The sequence below is a fragment of the Bos indicus genome, chromosome 13 (genome assembly GCF_029378745.1).
Source record: "Bos indicus isolate NIAB-ARS_2022 breed Sahiwal x Tharparkar chromosome 13, NIAB-ARS_B.indTharparkar_mat_pri_1.0, whole genome shotgun sequence".
NCBI lineage: Eukaryota > Metazoa > Chordata > Mammalia > Artiodactyla > Bovidae > Bos > Bos indicus.
In genome coordinates this window covers 60,563,480-60,588,352 of record NC_091772.1, presented here as the reverse complement: position 1 = coordinate 60,588,352, position 24,873 = coordinate 60,563,480, and the positions used below count along the sequence as shown (strand labels likewise).

The following is a 24,873-nucleotide window of genomic DNA, read 5'->3' as shown; positions in this document are numbered from 1 at the left end:
CAAACCTGCGTGACATCTAACAAAAAGCTGCTGATTTTTAACTGAATTTACCTGATATTCTTCAACTCATATGAAGAGTAGTCATTTTCATATGAGTTGTACTATGTTAGTCATAGGTAAATATGACTTCATAAAGTCATATTTACATAACATTCTTGGAATGATAAAACTGCAGAAATGAGATACAACATAGTAGCGTGAAGGCCAGGGGGAAGCTGGTGTGGACTACAAAAGGGCATATAAAGGATTCCTGAGGTGACAGAGATGTTCTGGTATTCTGGTTGTACTGATATTAATATCCTGGTTGTGATCCTGTACATAGCTGGCAAAAAGTTCTATTTGGGGGAAATTGGGTAAAAGATACTATATCTCTCTGTATTAATTATGGTATCTTCACGTGAATTTGCTTCCCTGGTGGCTCAGCTGGTGAAGAATCCGCCTGCAACGTGGAAGACCTGGGCTGGGAAGATCCCGGAGAAGGGCAAGACTACCTGCTGCAGTACTCTGGCCTGGAGAATCGCATGGACTGTATAGTCCAGGTGGTCACGAAGAGTCGGACACAACTGAGCGACTTTCACAACAATTTACATTATCTCAAAATTAAATCACTGTGCTCAATCAAGGCAACGGTACCTCCCACAAGGCCCTAGAATCATTAACTGAACAAGCCAGTAATTGAAAATTATTCTGGGGGCTTACACTCAGAGATTCTAAATAGCTCTCAGGTAGGGGTTAGGCATTTGTATTTTAGCAAGATCCACTGCAGTTTCTAAGGAGTAAGCAGATCTGGCCATTGCTAGGGTACATCAATAAATTTCTCAATAGGAACAACATATATTACCTGATCATAATTGTCATGTCCGTGGAAAAATGGCTCCTTCCGGAAGATCATACTTGCCAGCATACAACCCAAGCTCCACATATCCAAACTATAATCGTACATCTGCATTAAAGAAAATGTTGTCATCACATGTGAAATGACAAGATGAATCTTGTCACTTCAAATTTAAAAAGCTATTTTTTAAAAATAGAAAAACAAATAAATCCTACTCCATTGACTTTAAGCTCCAAATACCAGTATCTTTATATATTTCTTTTCAGTCTTTTCTTCTATGCATTTCCACTTATACTCCCTAACCCTCTCATTTGAAACCCGTACATACTATTTTGAGTTACTTTCTTCACTTACATAAGAACACCCATAAACAAAAAGTTTATGGAAACCTTTTAATGTGTACCATATTTTATAGCATGACTGTTTCAGAATTTAATCTTTAGTGTACCCTATAGTAGGATAGTGTTTTTCACCATTATAAATAATGCTCTAAAGAATATTTTTATGTATAAAAATTCTTTGAATTCAGTGCTATACCAGAAAATAAATTTCTAGGACAGAGCCTGAACTTCTTTCAATTCTAAAACAAGCTCTGGAATTTCTGATTAGAAGTGTCTTTCTCTTCAGTTAGGATCAAATGCAGATTTATTTATATTCTACAGACATTTTGACAATATACACAAAAGTTGTGGTAGACGAACTGAAGAGATTCGTATCTGACACTCCTATAAAAGGGACAGTCACGGATGTGCAAAAATGGCCCATTCAAAACGCAAAATAACACTTAGAAAATTACATGCAAAACAAACATAGGACAAAAATTTTATCTGCCCTTCTCTTCTCACCTGATAGTCTACAAGTAGCTCAGGACCTTTGAAATATCGGGAAGCAACTCGGACATTATATTCTTGGCCAGGATGGTAAAACTCAGCCAAACCCCAGTCTATTAGCCGTAGCTGAAGGGAGAAAAAAAGATAATAAATGTGTCTTTCAAGATACCCTCCACAATGCCATTAGAGTACTTTTTTTTTTTTGGCCACATTGTGTGGTCTGTGGGACTTTTAGTTCCCCAACCAGGGATTGAACCTGGGCCCTTGGCAGTTAAGAATTCCCAAAACTACTCTTTTTAACATACAATTATTTTGTGTTTCTCCAAATTTATACTCCTCCTCTTGACTAAAATGTCTCTACTACTCAATCTTGACTCCTATTCTGGTGAACATCTCTTCTGAGTTAACTCCTTCAACGAAATCTTTTCTAATTATGTAAATAGAAGCAACTACTGTCTTTGAACTGCCTCACCCACCAACCTTAGATAAATTTCTTTAATAGAACCTACAACTCTTTACTGAATATTTGCTTTCTACTTTTTTTTTTTTTTTTTTACAAAATATGGACTGTAAGGTCCTTGAGAATAGGGACTGTTTTATTCACCTTTGCTAATTTTTAGAATTCAATGCAATGCTCAGTACACAGGAGAAAAATAAAAATACAGCTCTTACCAAAATAGTATTGGGTTGGTCAAAAAGTTCCTTCTGTTTTTTAAGTAAAAATAAAAGACACATTTTTCATTTTCACCAAGATCTTTATTGAACAACGTATTACTGTTTTGTTCTACTACATCCTGCCATTTTCCAGGCAATTTCACAATTCCATTTTCCCAACACTTTTTCTTTCTGAGTAAAGAACTGTTCCAGGTGCCTTTACAGTCTTACAGGAAACTGAAGTTTTTTCCACTAAGATAATTTCATAAAGATCAAAATAAACAGACATCCAAAGGTACAATGTCTGGTGAATTTGGCAGATGAATCAGAACTTTCCAGCCAAGGTGTTAAACAGTTTTTGCCTGGTCATCAAAGAAACATCCGGTCTTGTGTTATCCTGGTGGAGGATTATCCCCATTTTCTGTTGACTAACTCTGGAGCGCTGCTTTCAGTTGGTCCAACCGGGAGCTGTACTTGTTGGGATTCATCGTTTAGTTTTCCAGAAGGAACTCACTATAGAGGACTCTCTTTCAACCCCACCACACATACAACATCACCAGCTTTGGATGAAGATCGGCTTTTGGGGTGGTTGATGGGTGGTTCATTTCACTTGTCCCAAGATCTCTTCCATTCCACATTACTGTACAGTATCCACTTTCATCATCCATCACAATTCGTTTTAAAAGTGAACAATTTTGTTACGTTTAAGTATAGAGAATCACATGCGGAAATACGGTCAAGAAGGTTTTTTTACACTTAACTTATGTGGAACCCAAACATCAAAGTGGTTAACATAACCAAGCTGGTGCAAAGGATTTTCAACGCTTGATCTGGATATTTTGAGTATGTTGACTATCTCTTGCGTGGTATATAACATTGATTTTTTTTCAATCAATGTCTCGATTTGATCGCTATTAACTTCAATTGGTCTACCTGACCAAACAGCATCATCCAGTGGGAAGTCTCCAGTACAAAAGTTTGCAAACCACTTCTGACACAATCAGTCACAGTACCTTCTCCACACACTGCACAAATCTTTTTTTGCATTTCAGTTGCATTTTCACCTCTCTTGAAACAATAAAACATTATATGCTGAAAATGTTGCTTTTTTTCTTCCATCTTCAACATTAAAATGGCTTCACAAAAATTCAGCAATTTGGCTAAGTTTTTAAAAAAAACGCACACTGATAATAATATAATCCAACAAAATTATTTCCAATGAAGTTAAAGACAGCTAAGTGCTACTACAGTCATCGTATGGAGAAATAAACAAACTTTTTGGCCACCCCAATAGTAGCAAGGACAAGAGGCCACCTTACTTGACCTTCATGCAAAGCACGACCATAACTTGTAGTGTGAGCAGAAGGGCCTGAGTAACGCCTGACTGTTCCAGCACTGTCTCCAAAACTTCAGTTTATTAGGTTCAGTGTCTTCTTTTAGTAAACAAAGGGAAATATAACAAAAAATATGAAAATGTAGCTTTTTTATAGTCTTTCTCTTCAACATCTTAATATCAGAGCTATTCCTGAGCTTCCTGTCTTATCAGGAAGTATTCCCAGGTGACTATTTCTGGTCTGTGGCTTCACACACACCATCTCTGATATTCCCACCTATATTTAGCCCACACCTCTCAACAGCCATCTCTCTTTGATCATCTGAAAGACATCTCAGAACTAAAACTCTGATTATTCACTGCAAAACCTGTTTTCCCATGGAATCCTCCTCCTCCTCCTGTTACCTTAAATGTAATTCCATTTATCCTGTCATTCAGGTTAAAAACTTTTCACCCTGGACTCTTCTCTCCCTTCTATCCCACATCTAATCTGTCAATATATCCTGATGGCTCTATCAGATTTTGAGCCTATCATCACATCCACTGCTACCACCCTGGTCCATGCTTTCACCAATCTCTGATTCACTGCAACAGCTGCTTTTCTTAACTGGTCTACCTTTCACTTTTACCCTCGATTCTCCACACAGGAACCAAAATGATCCTCTTAAAAAATATTTTAAAATGGTTATAAATTCATAGGAATCTGGAGATGTTCTGTGTACCCTTCAACCAGTTTCCCCGATGGTAACATCTTACGTCACTACAGTACAATATTAAAGCCAGGAAACTGACACAATTCAGAGACCTTTCTTTTCAACAGTTTTACACGTGTGTATAGTTCCACACAATTTTATCACATATGCAGATTCATACAGCTAGATTCCTATCTAGTCCATGATTAGAAAAAGAGCATCACAACAGTTATCCTTTATGCTACTCCTTCCTCTTGTTTTCTAACCCCTGGCAACCCTTCCGTTCTCTAACTCTGTCATCGTGAGAATTATAGAAATGGAACCATCAGTTTAAATTTTTGAGATTGCTTTTTTCACTCAGCATGAGACTTATCCAAGAGTTCTTACTAATCAGTAATAATACTACAATGGTATAGATACATCAGAGTTTAATGAATCATTTACCCAACTGAAAGTTTCTGTATAGATCTCAGTCTGTTTTTCTGGGATAAATGTCACTACTGGGTTGTCTGGTAAGCGTATGTTTAGCTTTTAAAGAAACTGACAAACTATAAAACAATACAGACTGACATTCTCCAAAATGAGTGTGCCACCTAACATCCCCACCGGCAATGTATGAGAGATTGAGTTACTCTGCATTCCTGTCTATATTTGGAATCCTTTGTACTAATAGATGTGTAGTGAACTTTTAAATACAGAACGGAGAACTTATCAACCCTCTGCTCAAACCCTGCAAAAACCTCTGTATCTTCAGAGAAAAGGTCTGACAGTGATCTTCAAGGTTTTACAAGATACGGTTCTATTTATCTCTCTCAATCTCATTTCCTTCTTCTCTTCCCCGAGTTCATTCTACCCCAGCTCTACCCTTGTTCTGTTTCAATATGCCAGGCACATTCTTGTCTCAGGGTTTTAGCGTCTGCTATACCCTCTTCTCAAAACTGCACAGCTAATTCCCTTCAAGTGTTCTACAAAATGTCACCTTCCTAACAAAATCTTTTCCTTGTCAGCCTGTTTAAAATTGCAACACCCTCTGACACTCCCCATTCCTGTTTTATTTTTCTCCCATACCACTTTTAACTCTGTATCCCACCAGTCTCCCTCAAATGCAAGCTTCTATGGACAAGAATTTTTTGTTTTACACATACACCCCAGCCTCTAGAATAGTACCCATTACACACAGTGTGTAAATGTGTAACAGGATATTAACTGAATGAATAAATCACCTATTATCTCCAAAGCCTGCAACAGAGAGCCATCACTGCATACAAAAGGTGGGCTTGGGTCACCTTAAAAAACAGAAATGTTATACTGCAACTAATACTCATGACACCTGCATCAGCAGTTTCTGAATATTTCATCCATTTTACAACTGTACACACCTAATCCTCGTAATAGCCTAGTGGCACATACAACAAATATTACTTGTATACCCCTATAAGAAAAAAAGAGGCAGATGAGAAACACCATTTCCCAACAGAGTAGTTTTTCAATAAATAAGACTAAAACTCAAACTAATGTTTTACCCACAACACTAATCTCTTTTATTTTTGATAGGAATATGAATGAAGTTTTAAACATTGTGATTTTTTAAAAATTTGTTTTATTCTAGTTGATTTACAATGTTGTGTTAATTTCTGCTGTACAGAAAAGTGATTCAGTTATACATTTATATACATTCTTTTCCATATTCTTCTCCATATGGTTTATCACAGGATATTGAATATAGTTCCCTGTGCTCTAAAATAGGGCCCTGTTGCTCATCCATTCTATATATAATAGTTTTGCATCTGCTAATTCCATACTCCCAGCCCACCCCTCCCCACCCAACTTCACTCTGGCATCCAGGCTGTGAGTCTGTTTCACAGACAAGTTCATTTGTGCCGTATTTTAGATTCCACACTGATTTGTTCATTCATTCAGTTGTCAAACATTTATCAAGTGCCTAATAGGTACCACAGACTATGACAGATGCTAGGGATAAAATGTTGAAAAATGGGCTGCTAACTCTCTTGTGCTGATAAAGAAGACTTGGCCTTCTATCACTTTACCTTTCTGTGCTCATGATCAATCATGACATTATGGGGCTTGACATCTCTGTGCATAATCCCCATGCTATGGCAGTAATCAAGGGCCTGTGGGAGGAACATGTAAAAAAGGGAAGAGTTAGCTTGTATAAGAGATTTTTTTAGTTGAAGTCTTTTACTTTCTCTTTCAGCTTTCCTTCAAGCCTCACAACACTCCTGAGAGTCAAGGTTAGGACAATCAGTTCCACAGGTATTTTTCAGAGACTTGTGCAAACCCACAGACTCTTAAATTCCGAAGACCTGTTTCTGCAGAGGTATTTCAACATCTTTTTTGTTAAAGACTCAAAGTGTATACCAACTACATCACTTCTAATTTCTCCCTCTTACCGAGAGCCTGGATTATTTTAATAAATATGAGCCCCTCAAAGGAAGAAACCTGACCTGTACTACAAACCTCTTATTCAAAGAATAGTAAATCTCTGGCATTAAGAGTCTACAACAGAGGTCGGCAAACCACGACGCTCCCATGGGCCAAATATGACCTGCTGTTTATTTTTGTGAATGTTTTATTGGAAGGTTTTTATAAATGGTTTTATTGTTTAATGGCCATAACTATTTGCTTGCATGTTGCCTGTGGCTGCTTTCATGCTACAGCAGCAGAGCTGAGTAGTGTGACCAAGACCCTGTGACCCACAAAGCCAAAAATTTTTAAACCATTTGGCCTTGTAAAGAAGTTTGCAAACTCCTGATTTATGACACCAAATACGATTTGAAAACCAAGTCCAACTTCAAGCTAGTGAGTGGCATAACTTCTGGAGTTTGCTAATCCAGGCCTTTAAGCCAGCTGAAGTCACTGGCCAAGTTTTTGTCCTTTCTCAAGGGCAATTTGGGTTCCTATGATACCCAGGGTTAGACAAGCATATCCTTAACTTTGTGAAGTCCTGTGTGGCACAAGACTGCATGAGCCAATGAAAGATAAAATACTTCTGCTGGCATAGTTTCTCTGGGGTACTTCTATAGTTCAAATGTAGGCTTTACGTCAACCCTCATTTAGTAAGGCACTAGTCAACTCTTAGCAATTTTCTTACCTATAAAGCTGATCTTTTGAGTACTGGAAGCAACATATTTGGTGATCCCACTTTAGAAATCAAAGCTCATTCTAAATCAGCAACTTCTAAGCAGAGATTCACACAATCCTTAGGACAATGGCTCTTTAAGGGTTAAGTCAAAGTTTACTGTTTTATTTGACCAATTTTAAGTGAAATAAAGTATACCAGAAGCCAGTACATCAGGAATTATTTTTGATAGAGATTACAAATATTTGTTAAGGAGTCTTTTAATCTCTCTTCTAAACACCCTTTCCAAAGCATTATAAATTATATTCCTACTAGACCCTATCTTTCAGTCAGCGTGAGTTCTGATGCTATTAGTTTATTAAGTAGTTACAGAAACAGACTCCCCCACCCCAACATATTTTACAAAGTCAACCCACTGGCTTTTCTACAGTCATCTGGATTATTTAACAAAGGGGAGATCAATCCAAAGATATTTAATATTCAAGAATTCCTTACCTTTAGAATCTCATACATGTAAAATCGAATATCATAGTCTGTTAACGTCTGGTACAATTGCTGTTAAAGACAAATGCAACATTTGAGCCATGAAATAGTACTGAAAGGAAGGCAACTTCTCATCCTCATTTGTAGTAATTCAAATCAAGACTTGGCTCATGTACCACTGTTCTAAGACCTGTTTACCAGTCTCTACTTCTCCAACATAACATTAACTTTAAAGATATACTTTGGGGTTTCAACTCTATATGTAAAAGTGAAAAACTACTTAAGCTCATATTGTTCAAACTATAATCTACTTTTGGAAGCATACCAATTGATATTTGCAACATGCGCTGATACACATTTTCAGCTTAGTTTTGTTTTTCATTTACTTCCAGATCTTCTCATAAAAGGAATATGGGCAAATACATAACCTCCTTAGTAGGGAATTAACCCACCTTTGGTCTACACAGTCATAGCCACTGCAGATCACCAGTGGGTACGCAGATGGCTTGTTGCCAAACACATCAGGACAATTTAACAGAATATTTCTGTCCCAATTTGAAAGTAAACTTTTCTTCCTTGTTTTTGTCCTCTCAGCATAAGAATTCAATCATTTATTGACATCCAACATTCTTGATACTGGACTTGTGCAAAGGCAAATCAAATATTTCTGCAAGTTAAAATCCAAGAGAGTGCCCACATTCTTCTACTGTACTGGAATTGAGAATTATTTGAAACTGGCTAAAAGTCAGAGATACCTATTGCAGGAGTTTGTGTTTTAGCAGAATTTACTACCACCCTTTCTTTCCCATCCATCTCTTTTTAAGATCAAGAGCCTAAAGTTTCTGAGGAATTCTAAGCTATAAGCAAGCAGTCCTGGCTTTCATATATACAATATATTCCTTCTGGAACTTTGTCATTTTTAAAGCAAAATGCTGTAAGGCCAGATCCTGATTAAACATGAGCTGTTGCTTTCATTAAGTTTGACATCAGTGGGACCTGTCAAATGAATGGTAAACTGTCAAATGGTGACAAACCTACACACTGGTCATTAAAGAGCATTAAACAAATAAAAGAGCAAAATACAAGATGTGCAAAGTGGGCACTGTACAAGAGTATGTCTATCTTTAAATTAATAGTATCAGGATGAAAAGCTCTTTTAAAGTAAGTTAGAAGGATGCTCTTCTAACAGTAACATCCCTAAAAGGTTTTTTATGTGGCCTAAAACCCAGCTTGAAATGGTTGGTTATACATTATACCTTGAAGTCTGTGTTGTTTACGTGTTCAAAAACCAAGGCGGGAGTTCGTGACTAGGGGAAAGAAAAAGAAAACACACATTAGCAATAGACCTGGCAGCTTTAGTGGGCACAATGTTTGTGGACACTACGTGGTGAATTTGGCAGTCCTCGCCTCAGTAGTAGGAAACCCTCTATTGCTACAAGCCCTCCCCACTCTGATTATCACCACACTTAGGTCACTTTGGGGATGGATTTCAAACAGAAGATATGGAGCTGAAGTCTCACCAGGCTCTAGGCAGCCCGACAATGCGCCCATCGCCCATCGGCATCGGACCTGAGTTTGCAAAATGGATTAACACATTTCAGTTTCCAGTGCTATCAGTCTCTTAGCCTAGAAGAATAAGAAATAGTCTGTGGGTGGAGGTCTCTTTGAAAGAAAGACCCAAACTAGTCAAATGGTATAACTGATTAAGCACTTTTAAAGCAGGACTTAATGGCAGAGGGAAGAACAGAAAGAGGCCAGCTGTGCTCAAGGTCAAACACCACCTCAGCCCTCGTGGGCCTTACTAGTGCCTACTATACTCACCACAGGGTCTTTTACAATGTCTGCCAGTGTGATGATGTTGGGACCGCCTCGCAAATTCTCCAAAATCTTTATTTCACGCTTGATTTTCTTCTTCTTTACTGGCTGAAAGGGTAAAAGTACATCATTAAAAACAATTATTTCAGGATATTTCAACGGGTAGTATAATACACAAATGGCTTGCTTATGAACTCCTTGAAGGAAGGAAATGTCTCAGACATCTCTGAATCCCCTTCTCCTAGTCCTGTGCCAGGTACTCTGCAGCTACTTAGCAATACTGAATTGAAAGAAAATAAAGATTTGTACTCCAAACACCTGAACTCTGCAGAATTAGCATTTAATTCTGATGATCATTCTTTATGTGTTAACATTAGAATGAAACACAGGGCTCTTTCCATTCCTTCCTCTTAAGTCTTATTAAACACCCTACAGAAATGAAGGAAATCAGGACCAGTAGCAAAGATGGCCAAACTATCTTTGTGTAGTATAACCTTTTCGGTTAAATGTGGGCCTGGGAGTCAGATTGCCTAATGTGACTCCTACTTTCATTACTTGCTAGCTGTGTGCTTATGAGCAAGTTATATAACCTTTCTAAACCTTTCAATTACAGGTAAAACAATCAATAAGAATACTTATAAAATTATTGCAAGACTCAAATGAGACATCTAAAAAGATCTCAGAATATGGCTGAGACATAATATCTGTTTAGCTTTATAATCAATGTATCTTTCATATTTCTTTGTCTTCACCCATCATTTCCACATCTGTTTTAGTACAGAAATTGCTTTCATTTTTCTGAGAAGGGCTGTGGTCCAAATGCACCTCCTCTACAAAGCCTTTTTTCTAAACAGTTAAAACAGTGCTGGTCCAAAGAAATACAATGCAAGCCACATGTGTATTTTATTTTTATTTTTCAATCTATTTTGGCCATGCCATGAGACTTGTAGGATCTTAGTTTCCTGACCAGGGAATGAACTCAGAGGTCATGGCAGTGAAAGGATAAAGTCTGAACCACTGGACTGCTAGGGATTTTCCCACATGTGTATTTAAAATATTCTAGCACCCACATTTAATATTTTAGGGCTAACAAAAAAAATATCCAAAATCTTATTTCAATATTTAAATCAATATAAAAAATTACTAATGAACCATTTTATATTATTTTTTGGTACTAAGCCTTTAAAATTGCTGTATTTTATCCTTACAGCATATCTCAATTTGGATCAGCCATATTTCAAATGCTCAGTGTGACCTGTGTCTGCCACAATGGACCATGTGAGTCTTTCCCATCAGTTTTGGTCACCTAAGACTACTGACACACAGTATACACTTCTTAGAAATTATTGTAAACATGTAATATCTCTTCTTTAACAAGACTACTGGTTACTAAACTTTGATGATCAACCTGGAGTTTTTAACATACAAACTGTACAGACCCACTTAATCAGAATCTTGAGAACAGAGCTGGAGAGCTATTTTTAGACATTTCCCAGGTTGATGATTTAGGTCTAGGGACTACTAAACAATACTGCAGACTTTTTAAACCTTGAGTCCTAATCACATGGTACAGCAGAAAGGAGAAAGTTTTAGAAACAGACTGTCCTCAAAACCTGGCTTTGTAGCTGTGCAGCTTTGGGAAAGATACTTAAGTATTTCTGAACTTTACACCAGTCTTGCAGAATTGTGATGTCAATACCACAGCTAGAAAAGGGCCCAATTCGGGGACTTCTCTGGTAGTTCAATGGCAGAGAAGTCGCCTACCAATGCAGGGGACACAGGTTCAATCCCTTGCCTGGGGAGATTCCACATGCTGCAGAGCTACTGAGCATGCATGTCACAACTCCTGAAGCCCGTGTGCCCTAGAGCCCGTGCTCTGCAGCAAGATAAGCCACTGCACCACAACTAGAGAGTAACCCCCGGTTGCCATAATTAGACAAAGTCCATGCACACCAATGAGGACCTTGGGTGGACAAAAAGTAAAAAAAAAAGTCCAATGCAAAGTAGGCATTCAATAAATGAAAGCTATTTTATTAGACTAACCGTGAATTCCATTTTTAATTCAATCCATGGCCTCAGCCTTGCTTCTATTAGAATTCAGTACACTGGGTGGGAAGCTTAGCTAATTTTAAGTTTTCTTTTTGCTTCAACTATATCTTTCTCATCTGCTAGAGTATCTAGGAGATGTTTCTCCTCTCCAGGAAAGTCAAAGTGTTAGTTGCTCAGTTGTATCTGACTCTTTGCAACCCCATAGAGTGTAGCCTGCCAGGCTCCTCCATCCATGGCATTTTCCAGGCAAGAAAACTATAGAGTGGGTTGCCATTCCCTTCTCCAGGGGATCTTCCTGACTCAGGGACTGAATCCGGGTCTGCTGCATTGCAGGCAGAACGTGTACCATCTGAGCCACCAGGGAATCCCCTCTCTCCAGAAACTAATCCATTAATTTTTCTGTTTTCTACTACTTGCTATATCCCTACTGCTGGTTGATGGCAAATAGCTCCTGGTTTACAAACGTTTTTCCTATAGAATCCTTTAAAATCTATAAACTTACAAAAGCTAGTTTGTGATAAACCAGGCAAGTCACTTAAACCCTAATTTAATGTGATCAGTGCAAATTTTATCTTAATAAATGGAAGGAGATTTAAATAAAAAAATCTTTCCAAACCACCCATCACTAAAGGCCATTAATGGCTCCCAACAACCTAGAAGAGACAAAAATTGTAATTTTTAGGCTGGAAGGGAATGCAGAGGTTATCTTTTCCAGGTCATCACTATTCTCCCTTTCCAAGTTTACTTCCTATGTAAACTTCCATATGAAACATTTCTCTCACTTATTTCTTCCTCTCTTATCTTGTGCATTCTAGATTATGCTTCCCTCCCACCCTCCCATGCACACCAATCCAAATCTTCCTCACTCAGGCCCTGAAAACAGTTTCAGAGACCTTTTCCCAAGCACCACCACTGTCTTCTACACCGTAAGACTCACTATTTGTGCCTTTCATATGACTCTAAATGATCTATCACCTCAGTCTATCATATACTTTTCTGTAGGAGTATCATTTTATAATTACATACAACTTCGATCTCCAAAGTATATATCTATATACAATTTTGTGCTTGATCCTAATAACTCTGAGAAAAACAGGTAAAGCCAGACTATCTCATTTTCACAGATAAACATGTCTTAAAAAAACAAGTACCGTGGCTAATCACTTTTAAAGTGGGATTAGAATCTAGAAGTCCGGATTTCAGCCTAGTTCTCTTTGTACACACAATAAGATATAAATACTTAAACTCTCTGGTTCTAGAAAGAAAGGTATACCAAAACACCCCAGAAAATTCATAAGTGCTCTGTGGGCTTTTTAATTTTTGAGGGAAGCACCAGTTACTACTTGTGGTCTGCCAGTCACTGAGCACACTACCACAGCTTGAGGTAGTTCAGCTTCAAAATTACACTGCACTACATTCTCTTTGATGGCATATCTTTGTGAAGCTGGGTTTTCAGCAGCTGCTGTGACAAAAAGTATTATGCAAAAACCAGTGTGGAACAGGAAATGAGGCTACCGATGTCCAGTGTGATTCCACCATATGAGAAGCTGTGTAGCAACGAATAGGTATACATATCCCAATAGTAATTAATTATGGTGACAGAAGAATACAACAAAATTACTCTTCTCTTTAACTTCATATGTATAGTTTTTTAAAAGGCTGCCAAGTTGAAACAGAAATACTATTTTTAGTTATTTGAACTTCACTTAAGAAACAAACCTGTTTCATTTGGCTTAGGGGCATCATCAAAGTTACTGAAGCAATATGGGTGCTATAAATTGAGAACGTCTGGGGCCCTCTGCTTCTCCTGTCAATTATGGAGGCGCTTCTGTGGTAAGGGACTGTATGCTGAGTTCCTGGCATGTGAGAACGTCTGGGGCCCTCTGCTTCTCGTGTCAATTATGGAGGAGCTTCTGTGGTAAGGGACCGTATGCTGAGTTCCTGGTATGTGGCAGTGCACAGCACAGTTATAACTAAAGCAATCTGCACGCCAGTAGCCCACAGGCCAATGTGGCCTGTAGAGTGTTCTTCTATCTGACTTGAGTCAAAAAACTGCTCTTGCTTCAGTTTCCTGATTTGGCAAATGAAGATAATCTCTTCTATCAACTTCAAAGGAACAGTAAAATAAAGGCATTAAAAGCACTAGAAAAATACCTTCAAATGCTACTTAAAACCTCTGAATTACAATCTTTTTGTACTTACCTTGAGAATTTTAACAACAACTTTTTCATTATTTGTGATGTTGATGGCTTCAAATACTTCACTGTATTTACCCCGACCTAATTTTCTAACCAGCTGGTAGTCATCTTGATTTCTGGGAACAAAAAGAATCAAAGTTACAGTGATTTACAAAGTTCAAATTATCAAGTACTATTTCAATTTACAAAACTGTCAAGTGTCAGTCGCTCAGTTGAGTACGACTCTTTGCGACCCCATGGATTACAGCTGCATGGATTATAGGCTCCTCTTTCCATGGGATTTCCCAGACAAGAATACTGAAGTGGGTAGCCCTTCCCTTCTCCAGGGGATCTTCTCCACCCAGGGATCAAATCCCAGCCTCCCACGTTGCAGGCAGATTCTTTATCATCTGAGCCACCAGAGAAGTCCGTACAAAACTATACCCAGTAGAGTAAAAGAAATAAGACTATTTCAAATAATTCCTTAATTGTTTCTTTGTATTTTGTACGTTGGCCAATTAAAAATGTGTCTTCCAAATCCCAGAATTAAAAAATTAAAGTCTTTCAGTTATTCTTTCAAATCCCAAGCTGTTTATATTTCTACTGACATACCACACATAGATAGCTTGTATTGGGGTTTGTTATGTATGTTTATCTCCAACAACAGACAGCTTTCCCCTTGGAAAATAATTTTTATTATATTCCTGCCCCCCACAGCCTTGCCCACTGGTGGCATCTAGCAAGAAGTCAACATGTGCTGTAAGTTCAGCCACACTTTGGGAGTTGCTGACTTTTAATGGGTCTCTTTGCAGATAAGCGGCTTTCAAACATATAGGTCTGACCGCCAACTTGTTCTCCAAGGCTCTGAGGACAGTGCATGTACTGGAGTTTGCAAACCACATTACAGAACACGAGTCAGAGTCTGGTGCTCCTCCCGCTACCTTCACCCACATTCCAAGACCACAAAGCAACATCTGAGGTGAAAAGGAATAAGGGAAAATGCCAACACTTTTTCTTTGTCTCTGCTTACAACTTAGAGGAGTTTGCTCTAAAGAATGACAGCCTTTTCAATAAGGCCTAAATGCTATTTACTCCTGCTGCAGACCCTTGAAAATCCAACATGTAAAAAATCCACCGTTCATTTTCCTCAAGCAACTATAAAGAAAGTGAATGAACAGAGAAGGCAAAAGGTACTACGGACAATGGACAATATAATAATCATCACAGGTCTAAGGAAGGAAGCTTAGTTCTGGTTGAGTTCTTTTCCTGTGGGAGGGCCCTAGATCAATGCAACCAAGCAAACAGCACTAAGCCAAAAACTCAAAAGGGTTGTTTAGTGTCATTTAAGCAGAACTAAGCACAATGCACTTAATTTGAAGACAGTGGCTGAAATTTCTGCAGTAAAACTCAGATATTCCTAGAGTCCAAAGCATGTGATATAAAGGAAAATTAAGATTATCAGTAACACTTATTGGCACTGTACCACAGTTCTTGATGGCATCTTTGAAGCACACTGTGCTTCCTTGTGCAGAGGCAATATACCTACTGTTAAGAATTACGGCCATCATCATATTCATCATCAGGATTAAAATGATAATTTTAATGACCTATGATAATTTTTGAAGACTGTCTGTAAACACTCACATGCTATGAAAATCACATGTGGACAAATATAAAATATAACATATAGGAGCTGCAGCTTTACTGAGTTTTCAAATTGCTATCTTTTGTATTTGAATATCAAAATAATTTTATCACAAAACATACAACCCGATCAGTTTTAGTAAGTACATACTATGCTGGGACAAGATATGCAAAAATCCAGATGAGACTGCACAGAGGATTAGAAGGGCAAATATAGCTGTTCAGGCAGACTGAAACTGTTCAGAATGGAAAAGGGGCTGAATTCCATGTTACACATGGCTAGTCTCATGATAAGGGCAAATGTTTTAAGATTTTAATTTTGCTTCTCATCAGAAAGAGGACACCTTTCTGGAGAACTGTTTTATCCATCAGTATCATCATGGGACAACATTCTCTGACCTCAAAAATTCTTTTATGTAAGAGTCTAGTATTTTCAAACTCTCTCAAGTATTAATTCTCATCTAACTGCAAAGCCTTTAGCTGAGCAAGCTAATAGGTAACTTTGTTACCAGCTTTATATATATATCAGAGAAAAAAATAATAAAAGATTGAAATGATTTTTAAATGATAACCCATCAAAACTTTAATTTGCCAAAGCCAATAACCTGTTTCTTTATTGCAGAAGAAACCAAAAACTGGGTTCAATCTTGAGGTTTATAAATGCAGTCAGGGAATTTCTGACGTAAATTACTCAACAAATTCACCACAGTCAGCCCTTTGGATGAGTACAGTGAAGTGAATGGAAATTATTACCCCCATTCCACCACATGTGACTCGTAATCCCAGTACTCTCGGGGTCTGTGTGTATTAACATCTGTGTAAACTCTGGCTCTGCTTGGCACGGGTCCCGACATGTCAGACAGGTTGGCGGACAAAGCTGGACTTGGTATCTGGAGAGCTGGTAGTCACTGTGTTGAGAGGCAGCTGGGGAGTAAGACCTTGTTTCAGACCTGTTTTCTTCAAAACTGCAGAAACAAAACACATAAATGCCAAGGAACCATTTTTGAAAAGCATATGGGAAGAAAAAAAGTCATCTTACAGTAATGGTCTCAAGTATACCTCAGACTCTCTACTGGTTAACCAATGAATGTATCCCAACTGTGCCAATCAGTATTTCCTAAAACATGGGGAAAAAGTAAAACAACAGAACTCTAAGAAACATATCTAAGCCTATACTGGCCCTGATCCTATCCTACAAAGTAGCCTGTTACCTCCTCATCAAAAGCTTGGATGCTCTTGCAGTCTGAAAGCGAAGAATGGCATTGAGGTTACACCCATCACCATTGCTACTATTTACACATTCTACAAAAAGCTTTCAGCAGTTTTCTACAGCTCAAAGAGGGGTGCTAAACGGCTCTAGAATGGTGGCAAAGTTGAGTATAAACCTTAGTCTTACTCTAATATTTGATGAAACCAGGAAGGGAATAAACACTTGCTCTCATACATCAAAGTTCAATGTTATTTTATTATTTGGGGAACCTTATGTAATAATCGATAGGCTGGTGATCATCATTTGAGAAAAACACTTCATTAAAAAAACATTAATTTTCTCCTGATTTATTTAATATATGAGCAAGCTTAATACAAATTGGTAATATATATTGGCTGAACTAACGCAAAATTTTATACCCAGGAAAAGCTGGTGAAATTTCAGAAACGTGCTTTCTACCAAACCAGTAAAAAATGAAGTCTCCTTCATCACCAACCACTCCAATCCAGTTATCTCCATTCTCTAAGAGTCCTATAGTGTTTCTTGATTCCCTTAACTCTGCATTTAACTACAAATGTATTGAGGGAACTCCCCTCTGTTTGTTTGATGGGACACTGTCCAATGCATAAATCTGAATAAACACAATCATATTTTTAAAAAATGTAATGAGTCTCTAGGCCGTGCATATTTTGGCCTAGACTGTGTAACCTCAATCTAATTACAAGGAAAACACAAACAGAAAATGAGGAAGCTTCTATTAAGAAAAGTCAGGAGTGGGGAATAATATACTGTGCTCTCCAAAAATGTAAATATTATAAAAGATAAAGGAACCTAGATAGCATATTCAAAAGCAGATACATTACTTTGCCAACAAAGGTACGTCTAGTCAAGGCTATGGTTTTTCCTGTGGTCATGTATGGATGTGAGAGTTGGACTGTGAAGAAAGCTGAGTGTCGAATTGATGCTTTTGAACTGTGGTGTTGGAGAAGACTCTTGAGAGTCCCTTGGACTGCAAGGAGATCCAACCAATCCATTCTAAAGGAGATCGGTCCTGGGTGTTCTTTGGAAGGAATGATGCTGGGGCTGAAGCTCCAGTACTTTGGCCACCTCATGTGAAGAGTTGACTCACTGGAAAAGACTCTGATGCTGGGAGGGATTGGGGGCAGGAGGAGAAGGGGAAGAAAGAGGATGAGATGGCTGGACTCACTGACTCAATGTACGTGAGTCTGAGTGAACTCCAGGAGTTGGTGGGGCCTGGCGTGCTGCGATTCATGGCGATTCATGGGATCACAAATAGTCGGACACGACTGAGAGATTGAACTGAACTGAACTGAACTGAAAGAGACATGGCAACTATATACAATGTCCTACCCTAGACTAGACTGTATCCTGTACTAGAGGGGGAGAAATGCTATAAAAAACAATACTATCAGGTCAAATGACAAAACTGGAATTTAGACAGTAGGTATGTACAAGAGTATACTTACACATGATAAAGCAAATGGGGTAACATGTTCTTTGTACTATTTTTATTTTGCTGAAACATGTTATTTTTAAAAACTATTGTAAAATATATATAAAATTTACCAACTTAAACATTTTTAAGCATACAGTTAAAAGGCATTAAGTACTTTCAAATTCTTGTCCAATCATCACATCCATCCATCCTCAGAAATTTTCACCATGCCAAACTGAAATTCCATACTCATTGAACACCGACTCCCTCGTCCCCGCGCTCCTAATAACCACCATTCTATTCTCGGTCTGACTACTCTAGGTAACTTATACAACTGGAATTGTAGACTACTTGTCCTTTTACATTTGGCTCATTTTTTTCATTTAGCAAGTTCATCCATGTTGTAGCATATGCCAGAATTTCCTTCCTCTTTAAGGCTGAATATCTCCATTGTACGTATATTTTTGTCTATCCATTGATTCATCAATAGACACCTGAGTTGTTTCTACCTTTAGGCTATTGTGCATAATGCTGCTAGAAAAAGTGATGTACAAATATCTTCTGGAGTTTCTGCTTTCAATTCTTCCGGGTGGAATTGTGGATCATATGGCAATGCTACCTTTAATTTCTTGAGGAACCAGCACACTCTTTTCCACAGTGGCTGCATCATTTTATATTCCCAACAGCAATGCACAAAGATTCCAATTTCTCCACATCCTCTCCAAGTAATAGCTTTTTAAAAAAAATAGCAGCCATCTTAACAGGTATAAAGTAGTATCTCATTGTAATTTTGACTGGTACTTTCCTAACGATTAGTGATACTGAGCACTTTTTCAAGTGTTTATCGGCCATTTATCTTATTCAGAGATGACTATGCAAGTATTTTAACTGTTTTTTCTTTGGTGGTTGGGGTGGGGGGGTTAAGCTGCAGATGGTGACTGCAGCCATGAAATTAAAAGATGCTTACTCCCTGGAAGAAAAGTTATGACCAACCTAGATAGCATATTGAAAAGCAGAGACATTACTTTGCCAACAAAGGTCCGTCTAGTCAAGGCTATGGTTTTTCCTGTGGTCATGTATGGATGTGAGAGTTGGGACTGTGAAGAAAGCTGAGTGCCGAATTGATGCTTTTGAACTGTGGTGTTGGAGAAGACTCTTGAGAGTCCCTTGGACTCCAAGGAGATCCAACCAGTCCATTCTGAAGGAGATCAGCCCTGGGATTTCTTTGGAAGGAATGATGCTAAAGCTGAAACTCCAGTACTTTGGCCACTTCATGTGAAGAGCTGACTCATTGGAGAAGACTCTGATGCTGGGAGGGATTGGGGGCAGGAGGAGAAGGGGACGACAGAGGATGAGGTGGCTCGATGGCATCACTGACTCGATGGATGTGAGTCTGAGTGAACTCCGGGAGTTGGTGATAGACAGGGAGGCCTGGCGTGCTGCGATTCATGGGGTCGTAAAGAGTCGGACACGACTGAGCGACTGAACTGAACTGAAGCTGCAGAAGTTCCTTATATATTTTGGACATTAATCCCTTATCAGATATATTATTTGCAAATATTTTCTCACGTTCTGTGATTTGTCTCTTTTTAAAAAAAATAATTTACTTGTTTTTTGGCCGTGATGGGTCCCGGTTGCTGTGTGGGCTTTTCTCTAGTTGCGGAGAGCAGGGGCTACTCTCTAGTTCAGTCCACGGGTTTCTCAGTGCAGTGGCTTCTCCTGTTGCGGAGCATCGGCTCTAGAGCACAGGCTCAGTGGTTGTGGCTTATGGGCTTAGTAGCTCCGTGGCAAGTGGGATCTTCCCAGACCACGGATCGAACCTGCATCTCCTGGGTTGCAGGTGGGTTCTTTACCACTGAGCCATCAAAGAAGCCCTGCGGTTTGTGTTTGTAAGCTGCTGATTGTATTCTTTGATGCACAAAACTTTCAAATTTTGATGAAGTCTAATCTGTCTCTTCTGTCTTGTCTGTGCTTTTGATGTCCTATCCGTACTATTTTTATTTTGGTCTCATGTAAATTTGAAGTTACTTCCAAATAAAAAGTTTTTAAACAACGAGTATTAGAAAGCTGAGGCTCATTTACCTCAGAGGAAAATTTGCCTACAATCACATAGCTACTTAATAGCAGAATAAGGACCAGAAACCGAACTTCTGTTTCTTGTGACAGTAACTTGTTTTTGCCAAGTAATCATAAACTAGTTAGATAACAAAAGCTAACATCTACAGGCATTCATTATGTGCTTTGTGTGAATATTTCATAATCCTTACCACATGAGGAAATGGTAAGGAAAGGTTACTATTATTTCCAATTTACAGGATGAGGAAAATAGTGAAGAAAAGATTAAAGTAACTTGCCAAAGGACACACAGTTAGAAGGAGCTGACAATGTTCAACCAGACTACACATCAAGAGATAACTATTTACCTCTCAGGTTTGTGGTGATGATTCAGTAAGTTAATAAAGTGTGTAGAATTCTGCCTACTTGAGAACTCATTTACAGCAATCTGCATGTTCTCTCCACTTTGTATTTAAGTTGGAGCTTAGCTATTACACCAAAAGAGAAACCAGTGTTGTCTCCTTATACCTAGTTTCAGTGGCTTAAGGCTTTAGAGGAAGAGCATGAGAGACCAGAGCAAGGGTTAACGATATACTCCAGAAGTGTAGCAAACAGTGATACTCCCACTCCCCTCACAATACCTGAGGCCAAAAGATCCATTTGTCTACTTATGGATTCCCCCATTCATAAAACCCAATATAACCACCTCTGCTGACCTCTGCTGTCCCTTAAGTATACAATTTATATGGCCAGAAATTACAACAACATGGTTCAGATAGTTATTAAGAAGTGGACCAAAACTGCCTTTAAAATATTTCCAAATTATTTCTTTGGTTTTATAAAACAACCTGAGTGATAATAACCTAATTTATCTTTATCTAATATCGATTAATTATAAACAGACACATATACCCCAAACAAGCAAAAAACCAGAAAGCAGACACTTTTAACTTTCCTTTTTCCCAAAGAAACAAGGTCATTTGTGCTTTAGGGCTGTTGGTTTCTTGGTGATTTATTATCCCTGCACTAAAAACAGCAAAAGACACTAGGGAGATGAGTAAAGGTGTGTGTATATGCACAGACAGCCAAAACAGTAGAGACAACAGCATTAAGCCAGGAGAAATACTGTCCTGGGAATTTATAAATTATAATGATATTAGATACTTTTAAATTCTTACCTTCTTCTCTGCAACAGTATCTTCCTCTTCAGTTTCTATACTGCTTTAAAATTTATTCTTTCTGTTGATATTCTATACCTATAACACGACCTTTAACTGTGGGTCTCAAAGCTCTTCCCCTATGAACTTAACAAGTTTACAAAATCAGCACAAATTTAATAACTGGGATTAGATGCAATAGGGTGATGAAATGAGTAGTCAAGTCCTAGGTTCAAATCCCTAATTGACTGCAGGACCTCTACTGGGCTTCTTCCAGCTTTGATTCATCACTTATAAAACTTGTCTAATTGCACTTACTCAAGTGAGATATTCTTCTAAAAAGGGCTCAGAAACACCAAATACAATGTAAATTAACATTAAATGCTTACTATACCATTGTTGTGGAAACTAATAAGCAGAAGCCTGGCCTTTAAAGGCTGTGCTCTTCAATTTTAGTTTTCTTCACTTCATTTACAAAAATTATAGGAGTTGAGGTTAACTCCCAGCCTCTGAGAGCCAACTTATGGGTGGACACGCCATTACAAAATGAGACTCATTTCTCCATGGAAATCATCTGACTCAAGTGGAAAATATTCCCGAACTCCTTTAATAGACCAAATATCAATCACACTCTAACCACCAAGTCTTCGGCTCTCATACAGCCTTGGTATTCTCTGAGAAGAGCAGAGCAAGACTATTCACTAACGAAACTCCTGAGATCCTCAAATACCTGCTTAACTGACATTTGCAGCTTTGTGCCTCATCAACAGGGACCTAATTTATGAACAGGGGGATTTGATCCTCCACTGGGAGGACAAATGGTTGTTTTGCAGCAACTCAAAGCAGTACTTTACTTTATTGTCATGCATACCAAGTAATCTGCTTAGAGTAAGAGTCATTCACATGAATTTCAAATAGCTGGCCTTCGTTAATTATGTGGGGAGAAGAAAATGGGTGTGTGTGCATGTGTATATTTCTGAACTACATAGCCCAGCAACTTCAGATAAGTAAAATGGTACAAGGAGGGGTGAGGGAGGGTGATGGAACGGAGTAAAGAGGGGATGTGAAGATGGAAAAAAGATGATAAAAATTATTCTAACTCAGAAATACTACTTCACTTGCACCTCTATAAATATGTATGGATATTCACATGCTCTATACAGTCAGCAAAACAAGACCTGGAGCTGACGTAGCTCATATCATGAACTCCTTATCGCAAAATTCAGGTGTAAATTCAAGAAAGCAGGGAAAACCACTAAGTCATTCAGCTATGACTTAAGTCAAATCTCTTATGATTATACAGTGGAGGGGATGAACAGATTCAAGAGATTACAACTGGTAGACAGAGTGCCTGGAGACCTATGGACAGAGATCCATATTACTATACAGGGGGTGGTGGCCAAAACCATCCCAAAGAAAAAGAAAGGTAAAAAGGCAAAATGGTTGTCTGAGGAGGCCTTACAAATAGCTGAGAAAAGAAGTGAAAGGCAAAGGAGAAATGGAAAGATAAATTCAACTGAATGCAGAGTTTCAAAGAAGAGCAAGGAGAGATAAGAGAGCCTTCTTAAGTGAACAGTGCAAAGAATTAGAGGAAAACACAGAATGGGAAAGACTAGAGATCTCTTCAAGAAACTTAGAGATACCAAGGGAACATTTCATGCAAAAATACACAGAGGAACTACACAAAAAAGGTCTTAATGACCTGGATAACCACAATGATGTGGTCACTCATCAGAACCGAGCATCTTGGAGAGTGAAGTCAAGTGAGCCTTAAAAAGCATTATTATGAATAAAGCTAGTGGAAGTGATGGAATTCCAGCTGAGCTATTTCAAACCCTAAAAGATGATACTGTTAAAGAACTGCACTCTATATGTCAGCAAACTTGGAAAACTCAGTAGTGGCCACAGGACTGCAAACGGTTAGTGTTTATTCCAATTCCAAAAAAAGGCAATGCCAAAGACTGTTCAAACTACTGTACAACTGTGGTCATTTCACATGCTAGTAAGGTAATGGTCAAAATCCTTCACGCTAGGCTTCAGCAGTACATGAACCGAAAACTTCCAGATGTAGAACCTAGATTTAGAAAGGGCAGAGAAACAAGAGATCAAACTGCCAATATCTGTTGGATCACAGAAGAAGCAAGGGAATTCCAGATAAACATCTACTTCTGCTTCATTGACTACGATAAGGCCTTTGATTGTGTGAAAAATTCTTCAAGAGATGGGAATACCAGACCACCTTACTTGTCTCCTGAGAAACCTGTATGTAGGTCAGGAAGCAATGGTTAGAACCAGACATGGAACCACGGACTGGTTGAAAACTGGGAAAGGAGTATGTCAAGACTGTATACTGTCACACTGCTTATTTAATTTCTATGCAGAGTACATCATGCAAAATGCTGGGCTCAATTAATTCCAAGCTGGAATCAAAACTGCCAGGAGAAATAGCATCCTCAGATATGCAGAAAATATCACTCTAATGGCAGAAAGTGAAGAAGAACTAAATAGCCTCTAAATGAAGGTGAAAGAAGAGAGTGAAAAAGCTGGCTTAACATACAAAAAACTAAGATTATGGCATCTAGTCCTAACACTTTACAGCAAATAGATGGGGAACAACTAGGAACTGTTTACAGATTTTATTTTCTTGGGCTCCAAAATCACTCGGGATGGTGACTGCAGTCATGAAATTAAAAGACCCTTGTTCCCTGGAAGAAAAGCTCTGACAAACCTAGATAGCAAAAAGCAGAGATATCACTTTGCTGACAAAGGTCTGTCTAGTCAACGCTATGGTTTTTCCCGTAGTCATGTATGGATGTGAGAGTTGGGCCACAGAGAAGCATGAGCGCTGAAGAACTGATGCTTTTGAACTGTGGTGGTGGAGAAGACTCCTGAGAGTCCCCTGTACAGCAAGGAGATCCAACCAGTCAATCCTAAGACTTCCCTGGTGATACAGGAGTTAAGAATCTGCCTTCCAATGCAGTGGATGTAGGTTCCATCCCTGGTCTGGGAAGATCCCACATTCTGTGGGGAACTAACCCTGTGTGCCATACCACAGATCCAGCAGAGCCAAAAATAAAATAAATAAAAATAACTAATTTAGGGTTAAAACAAACAAACAAAACCACCAGTCAATCCTAAAGGACATCAACTCTTGATTATTCACTGGGAGGACTGATGCTGAAGCTCCAATACCTTGACCACCTGATGCTGGGACTCATTGAAAAGACCTTGATACTGGGAAAAATTGAGGGCAAAAGGAGAAGAGGCAACAGAGGATAAGATGGTTGGATGGCATCACTAACTCTATGGACATGAGTATGAGCAAACTCTAGGAGACAGTGAAGGACAGGGATGCCTGGCATGCTCCAGTTCATGAGGTTGCA

The 24,873-nt window shown here is 38.6% G+C and overlaps 1 protein-coding gene and 1 long non-coding RNA gene across 4 annotated transcripts in view; both read right to left on the bottom strand.

Annotated features, from left to right (window-relative positions):
• Nucleotides 1-24,873, bottom strand: part of CSNK2A1 (casein kinase 2 alpha 1) — a 57,799-nt gene that overhangs the window by 8,584 nt on the left and 24,342 nt on the right. For 2 of the 3 annotated variants that reach the window (XM_070801442.1, XM_070801443.1), the window contains 8 exons: nucleotides 16,366-16,577; nucleotides 13,994-14,105; nucleotides 9,749-9,850; nucleotides 9,184-9,234; nucleotides 7,940-7,999; nucleotides 6,393-6,476; nucleotides 1,681-1,791; nucleotides 842-943 (listed from right to left, as the gene is read on the bottom strand). In XM_070801442.1, the coding sequence (XP_070657543.1) occupies nucleotides 842-943; nucleotides 1,681-1,791; nucleotides 6,393-6,476; nucleotides 7,940-7,999; nucleotides 9,184-9,234; nucleotides 9,749-9,850; nucleotides 13,994-14,105; nucleotides 16,366-16,466 (723 nt within the window). In that variant the 5' untranslated portion in view covers nucleotides 16,467-16,577. The remainder of the gene's footprint in view (nucleotides 1-841; nucleotides 944-1,680; nucleotides 1,792-6,392; nucleotides 6,477-7,939; nucleotides 8,000-9,183; nucleotides 9,235-9,748; nucleotides 9,851-13,993; nucleotides 14,106-16,365; nucleotides 16,578-24,873) is intronic. The other variant, XM_070801444.1, reaches the window with a different exon arrangement.
• LOC139186548 (uncharacterized) lies at nucleotides 2,400-6,386 on the bottom strand. Its single transcript, XR_011570166.1, has 2 exons — nucleotides 5,568-6,386; nucleotides 2,400-3,749 (listed from the first exon to the last, which is right to left on the bottom strand). It is a non-coding gene; the product is annotated as an uncharacterized lncRNA (long non-coding RNA).